Source organism: Panthera tigris, chromosome E3 (genome assembly GCF_018350195.1).
Source record: "Panthera tigris isolate Pti1 chromosome E3, P.tigris_Pti1_mat1.1, whole genome shotgun sequence".
NCBI classification, from domain to species: domain Eukaryota; kingdom Metazoa; phylum Chordata; class Mammalia; order Carnivora; family Felidae; genus Panthera; species Panthera tigris.
This window is the reverse complement of record NC_056675.1, coordinates 4,394,877-4,411,835: the sequence shown is the minus strand read 5'-3', so window position 1 is coordinate 4,411,835 and position 16,959 is coordinate 4,394,877. Positions and strand designations below refer to the sequence as shown.

Sequence of the window (16,959 nt, the reverse complement as noted above, 5' to 3'; positions counted from 1 at the left end):
GAGACTGTTTCAGATTCTATGTCTCCCTCTCTCTGTCTCTGCTCCTCCCCTGCTTCTCTCTCTCTCTCTCTCTCTCTCTCTCTCAGAAAATGAATGAACATTAAAAAAAAGATTAAAAATAAATAAATAAAATAGATATAATTAATCACACCTAAAAACCTTAATTACTTGTGGGTACCAGCAAGAGGATACAGGGAGATGGATGCAGATTTAATTCAACATGTATTTTGGGGGGCAGCTGGGTGGCTCAGTCAGTTAAGCATCCGACTCCTGGTTTCGGCTCAGGTCATGATCTCACAGTTTGAGTTTGAGCCCCACATCGGGCTCTGTGCTGACAGCACAGAGCCTGCTTGGGATTCCCTCTCCCTCTCTCTCTGCCCCTCCCCTGCTCGCTCTTTATCTCTCTCAAAATAAATTTTAAAAAACACATATTTTGTGAATTTTGGAAATCTCTCTTTATTCCCAGGAAATATATTCATACCTATGAATATATTTGCCTATTGAAGTTGGTCAGTAGCATAAAGTATCTGTTCACATTTGCAAGCACTCACTCCATTGCTTGTTGGGGGTGGGGAGTGATTATTCCATGGCTGGTTGCTTTGCTCCTTTTAAGTTTAGCAAACATAACTCTCCAACTTGATCGTTTCTTAGGGTGAGACTATTTGATATCATTAGTGAAGACAAAAGTAACTGATACAGGGGCACCGGACTGGCTCAGTTGATGGAACATCCAACTCTTGATCTTGGGATCATGAGTTTGAGCCCCATGTTGGGTGTAGAGATTACTTTTTAAAAATTTAAGTAAGTAATTGATAGAACTAAAAGATTATTGTTCCCCCAAAGTAAACATGTATTTAGAGGCAGCGACTTCCAGGAAGCCATGTATTCATCTGGATTGGAAGTAAATCGGTGACACTCCTGGTGTTCTGGGACTTAGTCATAGTGTCTACAGCCTGTCTCCCATCTGTGTCCCCAAGAATCTGGACTTAGAGTCTCCAGCATGTATGAAGATCAGAAGGCAGCAGTATGTGCACGAGGAGATCACGACCACTCTGGATGCACCACCATCTAGTGTTTGATGAACATTGAAGGCTACTTTACTAGTTTGCTGGGGCCGGCATAGCCAAATGCCACAGACTGGGTGGCTTAAACAAGAGAAACTTATTTTTTAGCATTTCACGGTTAATTTTTCTTTTTCTGGAGTCTGTAAGTCCAAGATCAAGGTGTTAGCAAGTTTGGTTTCTTCTGAGACCTCTCTCCTTGACTTGAGATGGCCACCTTCTCCCTGGGTCCTTCCATGGCCTTTGCATTGTGAACGTACATCTCTGGTGTCTATGTGTCCAAATCTCCTCTTCCTAGAAGGACACCAGTCAGAATGGATATTAGGGTCCACGCTAAGTATCTTTTTTTAACCTCATCACCTCTTTAAAAGCCCTATCTCCATTTTGATTAAAAGTCCTACCGCCTTTTGGGGCGCCTGGGTGGCGCAGTCGGTTGAGCGTCCGACTTCAGCCAGGTCACGATCTCACGGTCCGTGGGTTCGAGCCCCGCGTCGGGCTCTGGGCTGATGGCTCGGAACCTGGAGCCTGTTTCCGATTCTGTGTCTCCTTCTCTCTCTGCCCCTCCCCCGTTCATGCTCTGTCTCTCTCTGTCCCAAAAATAAAAAAAAATAATAAAAAAAAAAAGTCCTACCGCCTTCTGAGGTACTGGGGGCTAGGACTTAAGCATCTGAACTGGAGGGGGGGGGTACAGTTCAGTCCATAACAGCCATAAATAAATGACATGGGTTTGTTTGTTTGTTTGTTTGTTTTACTGGTTCTGATATTCAGTTTGGAAAGCAGGACTGATTATGATTGGGCTTACGATTGAACCCAAAGACCAATCAATCAGAGTATTAGCATATGTTCTCTGTGTGTTTCCAAATTGTCCTGCGTTCATCTGGGCAGGTAGAGCGGTTCATTCTAAGCCTGAATAGAGCAGAGCTCAGGGAACCTGGCAAAAGGCAAATGGCATCTAGTAAAGTTTTATCCTATTGTCCATCTGTTATTTTGAACAGTTGTTGGCAGGAAGGCGCTAAGAATGAAAACAGATACTAGCAGTGCCACAGCAGACTACCCTTCCGCAGGGCCAGGTAGTGATTTATTGACAGAAATCACCGCAAGCCTTCTAGGGGAGGGCACGTGGCTAGGGGTGCGACTGGTGCAGCTCCCACCAGGGAGACCTTCAGCTCTACCTTCTTGGACTGGACTCTTGCCCTCTAGGACGCCGTAGATGAGCCGCCCATGTGGTCACCACTGTACTTTCCCCACTAGCTAGACCACGTTACAGGCACTGAGATCCGGGGTTACAGATGAAGGCTGAAGACAGCTTGGAAAACATGGGAGGGGGAGTCATATTTGCAGCGGTGTTAGGAGACGCACTCAGCAACACCTGCACTGTACTTCCACCTCCGGAAGTCACCTTTGGGTTTTAAATGTGAAGAAGCTAATGAAGAAGTAAGAGTGGGGACTAAGCATTCTCTGGGCACAGAGTGGTGGGGACACACTACTGATTCATTTCTCCCTGATCAAGCTCTCATGACAGTGTTTGAGGTAGTAGCATCCTAAGGTTTGTTTTATAGCCACTGTCGCTGACAGCACCAGAAATTTACATCCAAGAATAAGCAAACCAGGGTGGCTCAGTTGGTCAAGTGTCCAACTCTTGGTTTCAGCTCAGGTCACGATCTCGGGGTTCCATGAGTGCGAGCCCCACGTCAGGCTCTGTGTTGGCAGCACAGAGCCTGCTTGGGATTCTCTCTCTCTTTGCCCCTGCCCACTTGTACTGTCTCTCTCAAAATAAATAAATAAACTTTGGGGGAAAAAAAAGAAGCAGCAAGTAAGACAATAAAGGATGGTTTGTCTTCATCAGACAGTCAGCTCAGCACTCTCCCTCGGGCCTGAATATCTCCCCTCGGCAGCTACCCCGGCATGACATGGCATCAGGCAAGCCTGCCCCCCCGACCCCCTGCGTAACCGGGTCCTTCTTGCGTCAGCAAGGCATCCCTGTGCCCCGGCGGGTGTGTGCTCAGTCCTAACAGTTTATGTACAGCCCTGAAGCTGTGTTGGCATCGTTTACAGGAGTGCTTTCCGGAATGCGTTGTCCACCCTCTCATTTTCTTTTTTTTTTTTTTTTTTTTAATTTTTTTTAATGTTTATTTATTTTTGAGACAGAGAGAGACAGAGCATGAACGGGGGAGGGTCAGAGAGAGAGGGAGACACAGAATCGGAAGCAGGCTCCAGGCTCTGAGCTGGCAGCACAGAGCCTGACGCGGGGCTCAAACTCACAGACCGTGAGATCATGACCTGAGCGGAAGTCAGACGCTCAACTGACTGAGCCACCCAGGCGCCTCCACCCTCTCATTTTCAACACCACTTGCCAATTTCGATACTACGTTTAGGCCTTGGTTTACAAACGTGAGCAGTCATAGATTTCACTGCCAGCCCTTCCTGTCCCCTCACTCTCTAATACCTTTTTGGTGTCTTACTGTTGAATCTGTTGATCACCTGCCACTTGAAGCAAGATGGAGTGAAGATTTCAGGGCGTTGAAGAAAAGAATGGACAGTGAATGTTGTCAACTTCCCTGTAATTGCCAGTAGCAAATTCTTCTTCTAAAGAACCCAGTTGTCTGATTTTTTTTTTCCTAAATAGAGGTATCAAAAGGACCAGCAAAACCGAGACCTGTGTAAAAAAAGGTCGGCGCTTCCTAAAGTGGACTACGCGTCAGAATCACCGCCGTTATGTCCGCGGGCACTTCTCGTTGGTAGGTCTCGAGTGGAGCCTGCTGTTGTCGTTCCTGACAAGCTCCCGGGTGGAGTCCTGCTCATCCTTTGAGGAGCAAGAGACCGGGTGACTGTCCTCTAAGGGGACCATCTATAGCCACCTGCCTGCATTAAGCGTCCTCCAGTGTTCTTTATGGTATCGTGTCCCCCAGAACTAAAAATCACTGATGAAACAAACAGCCCATATTTGAAGGAGAGGATTCATTTTCACGTGGAGAAAGAGCCACGTGGGCATGTGAGTAGGAGCGTAAGAACAGTACTGTCTGGAGACCTCAGATGGGTGATGTGCTAACCAAGCAGTGTTGGGCTATTTTCCATGACAAAAATGTGTGAAAGACACTCATACCATAACTGGAGTTGCCAAAGCTTCGGAACTGGGAGAATAAAAGGAACGAGGGATTGGGAGAAAAGCGGCCTGCCTTTGCCGTTTATCGTGAAGTGTTTCTCCGTTGAGACCGTGTCCCTGCTGCTGTGCCTGTGTGTGCACTTTCTGCAGGGGGCGAGGGGGGCGGTGGTTTCGTTTTGTTTTTTTAATGAGCGTGAAAAACTCCCAGCGTGGGCAGCGGCTTTCTCCACGCAAGCCTGCCACGTGGACGGCACTCGCGAAGTGTGGTGTGTCGCCTCTGCTTCCAGCTAAGGTCAAGGACGGGACCGTCCTTCCAACGCCAGAGGAAAGGGACTGTCGTCTGCAACACATCGGCCAGCCACGTCACTCTTGGTTTTCTTACCCTGCTCGACAAGAATTAAGCGGCCCATCATTATACTTCCTCCGTTGAATCCAAAACAGAATTAGCGAATTTTGAGGTGGCCAGAAAGGGTCAAAAGTGATTACACTGTGCAGTTTACTTTACCTTTGTTTGTTCTTTCTGGGACAACAGTGAGAATTCAGTCTCCTCGTGATATAAATAATTAGGGAGAACTGTGAGTTCTTTGGAGGAAAATCATCCTAAAAACCTTCCCAGGTGCATGGTCCCCTTGATCCCCATCCCTTTTCCAGGAGCTGACTGCGTGGCTGAGCTCAGATGAATGATTTATAAATTGCCTTCCACTCCCTGGGCAGTGAGGAAACCCTGAACTCAAAAGCAAAGAGCTCTTTGGTCAAATGTAGTCCGAGCAGAGTGTTGCCAGGGTTCACAGTGGAAGGATCAGGCCCTTTTATGCGAGGCTGTTACCATATTTGAAGCATGAAGAGGGCGTGTGGTTTGATGACATCAGGCACTGCTGATGGCACCCATGCTCTGCTTCGTCCCCGGTGGGGACTTAGTAAATACCGTACGTGGATGGTGTCATCATAGAATCTGCCCTGAAAATCATGGGAGTCAAGAAAAAAAAAAGACACATACCTAGATTGCCCTACCTGCTCGCGTAGACAAAAGCCCTGGGGAACGTCAGGCTTGTTGGTGATGTTCTAAATGTTAGAGGATTGGAAACAGAAGTGGCAGAGTAGTCAGAGGTACCTCGGGAAAGGGGAACCCTCTAGTAAAGTCAGCATTCGGGACAGCCTCTGAGAGCCAGGCATCATCATACCGGAGGCCACATATTTTCTCATTTTATCTTAACACTCGTCCAGGGAGATTGGAAGAGTAAGTCTTGGTGCGAGACCAGGGAGCCTGCCCATAGCATCAATAGCAGCAAACTGTCTAGTGTCTAAAGCTTGGGCTCCTTCTGCTATATTGTGTTGTCTTTATTCCTTTCAGGAGTTGGGACAAGCAGGTGAGGAAGGCAGATGAGCTTTAAAAATAAAAATGGAAGGAAGTCCAATGGGACTTTCCAATTAGCAGCTCAGAAGTGTACCTCAAACCACTCTCCAGAAGTCATTTACTTAACTTGCTATATGTCAGTTTTTCCTCCATTCTCTCTGCCCAGAGTGGTGAGCCACAAAATCCTTTCAACAGAGCGTGCCTCTGTGTCTTTCTGCGGGCACAGGAACCAGAGGCAACTCGAGAGATTGCACTGTCCAACAAAGAGTGAGTGGGGGGGCCATATTCAAGGGAAAGGCCCGTGTGTAGCCTGTACCTCATGAAGTCCAGTTCTGAAAGGGGAAATGAACATTTTTACAGAAAGAGCAGGATTGAGAGGTCGGCAGGAAGAGAGAGAAATGCAGACATGCAGGGTACGTTCTGGAAGTGCCAGGGAGAAATCGGCCACGGCAGAGACAGGATGCAGCGCTCTGTCCCTCCCTGTCCCACTGTGCTGTTCTCTTTCGTTGTTTCCCACTGTTGACCCCCACTGCTCCTTTAAGAACCTATTCTGTTTCCAAGTTTCCCAGAAGTCATTGTCTAATGTCAGTATCGAAAATGGTCGTTCTGTTGGGGCACCTGGGTAGCTCAGTCAGTTAGGCGTCCGACTCTTGGTTTTGGCTCAGGTCATGATCTCATGGTTCATGGCTTCAGGGCCCAGATCAGCACAGCACCTGCTTGGGATTCTCTGTCTCCTTTGCTCTCTGCCCCTCCCCCGCTCACATCCTCTCTCATTCTACCCCCCCCCTCCCCCCGCCAAAAGTAAACTTTTTTTCTAAATGGTCCTAATGTAACCCACTTTGAACACCTCTGTGGAGGGTGTATTCTTCCTCTACATCCACTCCCAGGCGTGAATACTTGCCACAAGCCCAACTATACTGGAAAGATCATTGATACATTCCACCCTGAATGTCCACCGAGGAGTTCCTTTTTTTCTAAGTTAGAGCTAAAGTTTGTGGTTCTGGGAAGCTACTAACTTGTGGTCTTAATGTTACGTGAGTGTGGCAATTCTCAGCCGTCAATAATTAACAGAATTTGAGCCAGGAGTTATCTGAGCATTCTGGGCTGATTGGGGCTCAGAGCTAAGCAGTTACTTGTATCTCTCTCGGTTCCAGGAAGCTCAGCACTTGCAACGGCTTCGGGTTCTATCACTGTAGGACTACAAAATGATGCAGATTCTGTCTCGAATTTCACAAGGCATCACCAGAGAGCAATGTAGGTAGAACGTGCCTCAGTCCTCGGGCCAAGAGAGACGGGGGTGGTGCTACTGACGAGCCAGAACAGACAGAGATTGCCAGTCCCTGGTGCATGTGTACCTCCCACACACCCTCTTCCATTTGTCGTCTTTCCCGTGTAGAACCCCAATCCAGTACCTTCAAGAACCCCTCCACTGAGAAGCTCCCTGGTCCTCCCTTTGTCCACCTTGCACACCGCTCCTGGAGCACCGAGGGGCTCTGACCTGTGACCCTGTGCATCTGTCCCCATTCGCTTCGGGTGATCTCATCGAAAGCATGTCTTTAAGTGCTTTGTACATGCTGAAGCTGCCCACATCTGGGCTCAACCCCCTTCCTCCCAAGCAGTTCTCAAAAAGCCACCACACGTGAGGTTCATGGGTGGCTCAGTTGGTTAAGCGTCCAACTCTTGATCTCAGCTCAGGTCTTGATCTCAGCTCAGGTCTTGATTTCGGGGTCGTGAGTTCAAGCCCCGTGTTGGGCTCTGTGCTGGATGTGGAGCCTACTTAGGAAATAAACAACAAATTTAAAAATTAAATAAGTAAAAATCCCCCACATGATATCTAAATCTGTCGTGCTTTCTTCAGGAGTAACTCCATTCTCCTTGAGCCCTGGGGAAAAAACAAGCATGTTTTCATTTTAAAAAGGTGAGCTCTTGAGATTGTTTAAGTTAGAGTTCTGTTACACCGCAATTCATAACAATCTAGGGTCACTTTGTGGGCTGTTACAGTTTTCTTGTAGGTGGGTAAGGTATCCCCAGTTCACTCTTCCATTTTATCAAATGAGGGAAAACAGGGAAATGCAGGCTCCATTTGATTAATCCCATTGGTAAATGCACATTTGCTATCACAGTCCCAGATACTGCAGCTCTGTGCTGTGTTTACTGATTTTCTTGACAGAGGGCTTCGTTAAAGTTCACGGACCCTACAAAATTAGGGTGAACATAATGACACCTGGGCATCAGATCTGAAAAGACCTGGAACATACCTGGGCCTCCCTCTGCGCTAATCCGTGGGTTGGATTTTGTGAGAAAGCCTGTTATTGAGAACTGATGGACTACATCCCAGCCGGGAGAAGCTTGTCGTCTGGCAAAAGGAGAAGGCCTAGGCACTTTCTCCACCCTCATCACTAAAGACTGGCCTTGGTCTGAATGGTGGTCTGCCTAGGCTGGAGGTTCCACCCTCAGAGAAACTGAGCAGGAGGTGAGGGTACTGACCTAGTACCCCCACGACTCCCCCCGACAGACGTGTCTGCCAAGACAGAGAGCACCATTCCCCCACAGTGTTGGCCCAGTAGGTGAAGATAATGAGGTTGGGAAAGGTCCATCAAGGTCAAGCCAGAGCAGATTTTACAGTCATCATTTTTGTGAAGAATTTTCCACAGCTGCCTTTTTTTCATCTTCCACACTGAACTGGTAGCGGGAGCTAATCTGAAAAGCCTTTGAAGCATCCAAAATAGTTAACATTACAGTCTTTGATGTTCCATCCTCCAAGGTGAACCCTAGAGGTTTGCCTTTAGATCAGTCCATTCTTACTTGAAACCCAGTTCTAAAATGCTTAGCTGTCTGGTTTTCACCTCTTGAACAGATAGATGGGGACAAAGAGGAAGTGTGTCATGTAAGCACAGAAACAGCAACAAAAAAGAGGCCACCTGAAAGCAGGGAAGAAACCAGCCAAAACAAACAGGAGGACTCCAAGGGCCCAGCAGCCTGGGGACATTCAGGACAGGGACAGACTGTCCACACATCTTGGTAGACTCCAGTGGCTTTCCTGGTTACAGCTTAGAGTCATGGATATGTATCTCAGGACCGTAACTGTGAGTAATAAGGAAAAAATTGAATTCTGTTCCCTCCACTGTAAGAATTTCATCTCAAATGGTAAAAAAAAAAAAAAAAAAAAAAAAAAAAGGCCAAGTCCTAGTATCTGGAACGCTGTCCAAGAAATACAGAACCAGAGATTCCATGAGGTCCTCTCATTTGTCGGGACCCATCTTTCTGAGTATATGCTAATTCTTACAATTCTCATTTTTAGCAATCCACAGTTTTTTACATTCTAAAGCAGAGTCATTTTTAGCCTAGGTCACTGCAGTAAACCCACAAACTTAACCAAACTAGAAGCATTAGTGAGAGACACCCCAGAATACACCTGCCCTCATGTGCTTATGCCCTGTTGGTAGTGCTTTGCCTTTTGACTAATCCAGTTATACTATACCTGGGTTTCTGGGGTTTTTTTTAAGTTTGTTTATTTATTTATTTTTGAGAGCGAGAGAGAGAGCACGTGAACGCATGGGGAATAGGGAGGGGCAGAGAGAGAATCCTAAGCAGGCTCTGTGCCGTTACAGTGTGGAGCCTGATGTAGGGCTCAAACTCACAAAGCATGAGATCATGACCTGAGCCGAAGTCAGGAGTCAGACGCTTAACCCTGAGCCACCCAACCACCCCTCTGCACCTGTTTCTAAACCTAAAGAGGGTGAGGGCAGTGATAGCGGTCTGAGCCCAGGGCGCATGAGGCAGTGTGTTTGATCTTGGGGTGAGGACTGGAACCCCCAAGTCCACGAACCTGAGTCAGCCACACCGCCTTAGTGTACACTATCAGAATCAGCTGTGCAAGACCCTCTCTCTGTTTTTTCTTCTTCGTCTCCCGTCCCCATTCCCAGCCCCCATCCCTTAAACATCCACTTTAAGAATTGTGTGTATGTCCTTGGATGTGTGTATATCTTGAGAAAATAGAAGAGTGTGGGCATGTATGGTTTTCATTGACACAAACAGTGTATGCTGTAGATCTCGTTTCTTGTTCCATTATATTTTGAGATCAATTTTACTATATTTTAAGCCTGGCTGAGTAAATCTCCCAGCCTGTTGCCAGACCGGGCATGTCGAGGATGGCCTTCATCCATCTCTGCTTCTCAGGCCTGAGGGGCAGGGCTTGGTTTCTCTACTTGTGTCCTCCTAACTGTGTCCTCCTCTACTGAGGACACAGCATGTCCTCAGACCTAGGCTGAGATAAAAGCACGGTCTGTACAGAAGACTTTTTTTTTTCTTTCTTTTTTTTTTTTTTTTTAATTTTTTTTTTCAACGTTTTTTATTTATTTTTGGGACAGAGAGAGACAGAGCATGAACGGGGGAGGGGCAGAGAGAGAGGGAGACACAGAATCGGAAACAGGCTCCAGGCTCCGAGCCATCAGCCCAGAGCCTGACGCGGGGCTCGAACTCACGGACCGCGAGATCGTGACCTGGCTGAAGTCGGACGCTTAACCGACTGCGCCACCCAGGCGCCCCTTTTTCTTTCTGATTTTGGCAGGGAAGAAAAAAAGTGGCAAAAGTATATGTTTAGGGAACCCATAAAGGGAAACTGAGCAGGTTCTTGGATAAGGGACATTAATCAGCATGTATTTGCTTTTCCCTTGTGGGGAAACCAAGTCACCAAGGGAGCAGTGGTCCCAGTGTCCCCAAGGAAAGCCACCAGGGCAGGGCCTCGCGGGGAGGCAGTGCTGCAGTCGGGTCAAGACTTCTCAAAACACGGTCCATAAGCGAGCTCTGACAGTGACCCAAGAAGTTGGTCTGCGTGCAGCTTCCTGGACCCCCTGGGACCCCAATGTCAGAACCTGCATCTTCTCTTAGCAGCCCTGGTCGCTCTCGTGCGCACACAAGACGAGCTCCAGGGCCGAGGGTTTGTTCGGCGCTGCTGGTCCAGAGCGGACCGCCACGGCGAGGTCGAGGGAAACCAGGATGCTAGTTCAGTCACAGATGGGACTGTCACGTAAATACCTAAGTTGGCCTTCCTGTCCCCACAGGAACATCGTGAGAGGGAGCCCGAGGCAGGGGAGGGGTCCAGCTATCCCATGGCCCGTTGTCACTGCCGCAGGATGGTAGCTGTGACAGGGCCAGAGATGCTTGAGCTGGCCAGTGCAGTCCCCTCTCCCTCAGAGTGGGGGTCGGGCTGGCACATTCCCGATTTCCCCTTTTTCTAACCTCTGGTAACGCAGGCACATCTTCCCGCTCCTCAGTTGGAGCTGCTCATGAGACTGGAACGCTCTTTTTGGTCGCCCGTCCTGTGTGATCTGCCGTGTTGCTCCTTGAGCTCTTCTGCCGCTTGTCTGTCTTCCCCAGAGAATATGTGGCATTTCTCATGTTAATGCTGAGGGCAAAGCTGACCTCTCTGAGTGCTGGGCTGTGAGGGCCTTTATTTTTATCGCCTGCCTCCCCCAGCACCCCTGCCCAGTTAGCTAACGACATGAAAACATAGATGCGGTCCAAAGCGTATTGTAGGAAATGGGTCTTTGGCTTTTCCTGAAATCGGGCGCCTCTCTTCCGGGACTTGATGACTTTGGAGTCCAAGCAGGGAAGAGCTGGCTTTGCTGGCAGCTCCTGCCGGGCCACGATCCCCAGAAGCACCAGAAAGCCCACAAGTAACACTTGCATTGAGCAAAGAGGAGATGTATTGGGCTTGTTTCCCCCCGTGTCCTAGCAGTGTTTATCTTTGACAGTTTGAAATAATCTGTTATTAGATCCATCACTTCCTAATACATTACTTTGCTCTGAGCCCTGATGAAGCCTGCTGTTCTGCGATGTTCCTCTCTATAAAAGCGTTATCTGCGAGGTAAAGCGGAGACGGGGCCATTTTTAAGTTCCTGACAGTGTTTCCTAGGAATTTCTATTATGAGAAAGAGCCTCTTTCAACCCTTAAACTTTTTTTAGAAAAGTTGTAATAATCATAAGTTAATGGCTTTCCATCTGTTTTGACTGTGATCTATAGTAAGAATATATTTGACCATAAAACCAATATGTATGGAAATAACTTACATGTATGTAACCAGAACAGTGATTTTACAAAACCTGTGCCTGACATTTGGTATGAACTCTAGTATCTTCTTTTCTGTTCTAGTTTGAAAAATAAACAAGGGGTGCCTGGGTGGCTCAGTTGGTGAAGCGTCCAACTCTTGATTTCAGCTCAGGTCATGATCTTACCATTCATGAGATCAAGCCGCCAGTCGGGCTCCGTGCCGACCGCGTGGAGCCTGCTTGGGATTCATTCTCTCCCTCTCTCTGCCCCTCCCCCGCTCATTCCCTCCCTCCTTCTCTCTTTCTCTCTCTCTCCTCCCCCCCACTCCCTCTCAAAATAAATAAAGTTTTTTTTTTGTTTTTTTTTTTTTTTTTTTTTTTTTTTTAAAGAAAAAGGGGCACCTGGGTGGCTCAGATCTCGCACTTGGTGAGTTCAAGCCTCACCTTGGGCTCTGTGCTAACACTGTCTCTCTCTCTCTCTCTCAAAAATAAATAAAGATTCAAAACATTTTTAAAAAAGAAAAAAAGGGCACCTGGGTGCTTCAGGAGGTTAAGCATCCAATTTCGGCTCAGGTCATGATTTCATGGTCTGTGAGTTCGAGCCCTGAATCAGGCTCTCTGCTGTCAGCACAGAACCCGCTTCAGATCCTCTGTCCATCCTACCCCCGTCTCTCCCTTACTCACACACGTGCTCTCTCTCAAAAATAAAATAAACTTCAAAAAAGTGAACAAATAAGGGGCGCCTGGGTGGCTCAGTCTGTTGAGCGTCCGACTTCAGCCCAGGTCATGATCTCGCAGTCCGTGAGTTCGAGCCCCGCGTCGGGCTGTGTGCTGACAGCTCAGAGCCTGGTGCCCATTTTGGATTCTGTGTCTCCTCTCTCTGACCCTCCCCTGTTCATGCTCTGTCTCTCTCTGTCTCAAAAATAAATAAACATAAAAAAAAATTTTTTTAAATAAAAAATTTTTAAAAAGTGAACAAATAAACACTGGCCATAATCTACTAAAATGGTTTCATAACCCAACAGTGGGTTGCAATTTATAGTATGAAAATCATAGCTATAAGTAACTTCGGTTGCACAAACTTGTATTGTTGCACTGTGCTATGAGCAAGCCCCTTTGGACTGGGCTTAGTCACAGCCCCTGCCCTGCTGCCCATCAGCCCTCTCTAAGGCAGGGCCCTGGGAGAGAGGTGGCTCAGAGCAGCAGAGCTCTCCATGACAGGGGTGCTGGCAGGTAGGGTTCTTTGGGACTTAACCTGCTCAGGTCCTTGTAGAGAGAATCCTCAACTCAACCTCTCTTTACTCTGGGTATAAGCCACAGTCTGTGTCATTACCTCCCAGGCCCCAGACACCCCACTCTTTCTGTTGTTCCCTCCACACTCCTTGCTGTTCCAGTGATCTGGAACGCTTTCTCCAGACATCACGAGGCTCGCTTTCTCACCTTCTCTCATCTTTGTTTAAATACGCCTTCTCAGAGAGCCCTTCCCCAACCACCTGCTTTATAATTGGGAACGATCTCTGCACCTCAGCACCCCCAGACTATTCTTCCTTCCTGTAATTTTCTCCTTAGCACCTAAAATCATGTCCTATATGTATTTTATGTGACATTGTCTCCAGTAGCTCCCATGAAGGTGGAGGGTCATATTTTTTCATTTTGTTCCCCAGCGCCCAGAGCAGTAGTCATAGTACCTAGTAGGAGCTCACCTATTTGTCTCCAAATTTCTACGTAAACGCCCACCTCCTGACATTGCCCTGGGTGTTGCTGATACCATCCCAGTGATTCTGTTAAATGGACATTCGAGAGAAGCAGTCCTCAGTATTTGAATAACTCTATAAGGGAATTGGTATTTTTGTTTATGGTTATTCTGGTAAAATTAAACTTACATGCTAGGCAGCATTTACATATCACTTTATCTTAGAACTCTGGTGTCCGTAGTAGAATAAAATGTAGGCGCTGTGGTCATAATGTAGATGATTTTTCCCCGTGTGAATTTCTCAAGCATTCCCCTGTCCTCGGCAGCATGCATCTCTGCAAGTCTTGGTGCCTTTTTAACTTTTATCCCTAGGGGGCAGCATTAGTACAGAAACCAAATTTGAAGTCCCCCATTCCAGTTTGTCACCTAATCCTAAATGAACCTAAAGGAGAGGAATGCTTGGCTTCTTTCCAATCTACGGGAGTGAGGTTTAGAGATTGTTTTTCCTTTTTTTCCCCCTTTTTTAAGATTTTATTTTTTAAGTTTTATCAACACCCACACCCCAAGATCAAGAGTTGCACACTCCACCGACTGAGCCAGCCAGGTACCCCTAGTGATTTCTTTTTTCAAAGTCTGCTTCTGTATCTAGAAATGGGAGGGTATGCATCCAGGGCACACATTTTTTTGAAAATTAATTTAGTGTCTGTATGTATAACCATCAAAAAGTAAGAACAGTGTGCAATCTTTCCCGAAGAAGTCTCTTCCTCAGTAATGTTGCCTAGAGCTGTCACCTGGCCATGCCCAGATTTGAATTTCTGCGTTTAGAAATCAAAAGGTTCTGGGCGCCTGTGTGGCTCAAGTTGTTGAAGCGTCTGACTCTTGATTTCAGTTCAGGTCATGATCTCACAGTGTGTGAGTGAGAATGAGCCCCGCGTCAGCATGGAGCCAGCCCACTTGGGATTCTCTCTGCCCTTCCTCTGTTCATCTGTCTCTCTCTCCTCTCTCTCTCTCCCTCATTCTCCCTCTCTCTCCCCCTCTCAAAATAAATAAACTTTAAAAAAAATAAAGAAAGAAAAGAAAAGAACGTTCTTCTGCCTCAGGGATTGTTACTTTGAGGGGAAGAGAAATGGCTGCAAGGTGAGCTTGGCTCCATGTGGGGATGTGATGTAATCAGGTAATTACAGGACATCATTAAAAGAATTAATGCTCACATTTCTTTTGCCCTTTAAGAAAAATGGACCCAGGCAGACTAGACCGTCTTGTTCTGGTGGCTGGGGGCCAGAGGAACCTGCGGTCTGACCTCAGGTGGTAACCGACGAGAGCCCTGGGTGGGAGAGGGAGAGAGCGCGGCGGACTGATTTTTCCGTCCTGACTTTCAACCAGAGAGGTTCTCAAAGGTGCAACGAGTTAGTAGGCACTACTGTTAGTGAAGCACCTCTTGTCCGAAATGAAGAGCTATCTGTTTCTACATGTTGAGGCTGTAGGTTAAAGCCAACGAAGCACCTTGGAATTCAGAGATTCGGGACTTTCTCAGGCACCATCCGCAGGCATTTGGCCATTAGCTCCTTGGGAATAACTGATCTTGACAGTTTTGTGCATTGGATTGGTAAAGGGAATTGGGGGAGCAAGGAAAGGAGCCTCTGTAAGAAAGACACAACCTGTATCCTTAAGGCACAAGCTGCGGTGACACAACCTGAAAGGTTTTTTTATATATATATAACATTGATTCTTGTTAAGTGAGCTCTGTACCCAGCATGGGCCTTGAACTCATGATCCGGAGTTCAAGAGTTGTGTACTCTACCGGCTGAGCAAGCCAGGCACCCTCTGAAAGTATATTGTATATAACTTGATTTTCTCATAAACTCATCATTGTATTTTGCATGATTATAAATATGAAGACCTGATAGGGAGGAGATAATGTTCTTTGGGGGAAGGGAATCCGTTTACTAAGAGATTTCAAATGCCTTTTTCTTTTTTTCAACGTTTTTTATTTATTTTTGGGACAGAGAGAGAGCATGAACGGTGGAGGGGCAGAGGGAAAGGGAGACACAGAATCGGAAGCAGGCTCCGGGCTCCGAGCCATCAGCCCAGAGCCCGACGCGGGGCTCGAACTCACGGACCGCGAGATCGTGACCTGGCTGAAGTCGGACGCTTAACCGACTGCGCCACCCAGGCGCCCCTCAAATGCCTTTTTCACATATTAAATGCAGAAGTCCCAGGAGTAAGGGTGGGAGGTGTGTTTGTAACTCTGCATAAAGAGGAACGTGCCTTGTATTGACAGCCTTCGTCTGAGGTTTTTTCGTGCACTCACTCCCTCGCGTGGCTCAGACTTAGCGCATGGTCCTGGAAATCCAGAGACACCTGAGACAGCGCGGTAGGCTGTAAGCACCTTGTGATCCAGAAATCTGCTAGCTTACTCACCAGTACATCCCCGTGTGGCACGAAGTAGGCATTCAAAGGGTGCTGTTTTTTGAACAGATTGATTGAATCCTCCGTTCCGAGTCCGTCCGTAGTGATCAGCAGAGCGTAGTCTTTGCCTGCAAGGAGTGCTTGGCTCCTTGGAGATGTGATGTAATCAGATAATTACGAGACACTTAAAAGAGCTGTGATAGAGTGGGAGCCAAGTGCTCGAGGAGTCCAGGGAAAGAGTGCCAACTCTCGCCCAGGTCATTTGGGTTGCCCAGAGCCCCTAGCGTTTGAGATGAGAACTGATGGGTAGGCGTGGCCAGAAGAAAAAGGACACGCAGGCAGCGCATTGCGAGGTCGAGGGTGTCAGGTGTGTGTCCTGACAGGAGGCCGACCGTGCTGGCCCTGGGTGCCGGCTCAGGATCAGCCACGAAGCCCCCGGGGGCTGCTTCTCTGAGCTCCTTTCCTGCTGTCCCAGGTCATTCCACTCCCTTGCTTCCACTCTGCTAGATCCCCTTCGGGTTCAGACCAGATCGCCACCTGAGCACCAGCCGGCATCCTTCACCCCAGTGTAAAATGGCAGTCTCCCCGCCCCCGCTTGTGCCCTGTGTGTTCTTCACGGTCTTCCTGCAGAGTGGATGTTTATCTGCTTGTCGGTCGGAGCGGAGACCGTAAGGAGCAGCGACCTCATTTGTCCACTGATCCCTTTGCTGAGAATAGAGCCTGGTCGAGGTGGCAGCCTCGCTGTCTCAGGAGGTGTTTACTGAAGGGGGCAGGGGACGGAAGGGGGAGTGTCATCGTTCCTTTCAGTACAGAACTTGTCTCCCTCACCAGTGTCACTGGGAACAAACCTTCCCCCAGAGCAGACACGGCGGTATGATGGTCTCGGGCGCTGTCATTAGCAAGTCTTCGTACATCATCGTCATGGCCACCTTCAGGGAAGTGAGGGGCAAGTACTTACAAATAAGGGCCCAGGGCATTAGGGGAGGGGCGCCTGGGTGGCCGAATCGGTTAAGCGCCCCACTTCGGCTCAGGTCATGATCTTACAGCTCATGGGTTCGAGCCCCACATCGGGCTCTGTGCTGACAGCTCAGAGCTTGGAGCCTGCTTCAGATTCTGTCTCCTTCTCCGCCCCTCCCCCACTCATGCTCGGTCTCTCTCAAAAATAAATCAACATTAAAAATTTTTTTCTTTTAAATAAAGGCCCAGGGACTGGGTGACGGAAGGACCAAGTAGCGATGCGTGGTTCTACTGTGGAATGCTCACACGGAACCTGTCTGCATGTCTAACG

At 47.9% G+C, this 16,959-nt stretch overlaps 1 protein-coding gene across 5 annotated transcripts in view; it reads left to right on the top strand.

The window, feature by feature from the left end:
• RNF216 (ring finger protein 216) overlaps positions 1-16,959 on the top strand; it is a 145,192-nt gene that overhangs the window by 93,886 nt on the left and 34,347 nt on the right. Inside the window, exon 14 of one of the 5 annotated variants that reach the window (XM_042972507.1) lies at positions 3,688-6,164. The exons of the other annotated variants lie outside the window; for them this stretch is intronic. Within the exon in view, the coding sequence (XP_042828441.1) occupies positions 3,688-3,870 (183 nt within the window). The 3' untranslated portion in view covers positions 3,871-6,164. Of the gene's footprint in view, positions 1-3,687; positions 6,165-16,959 lie in introns of those variants that run through there. 5 annotated transcript variants of the gene reach the window in all.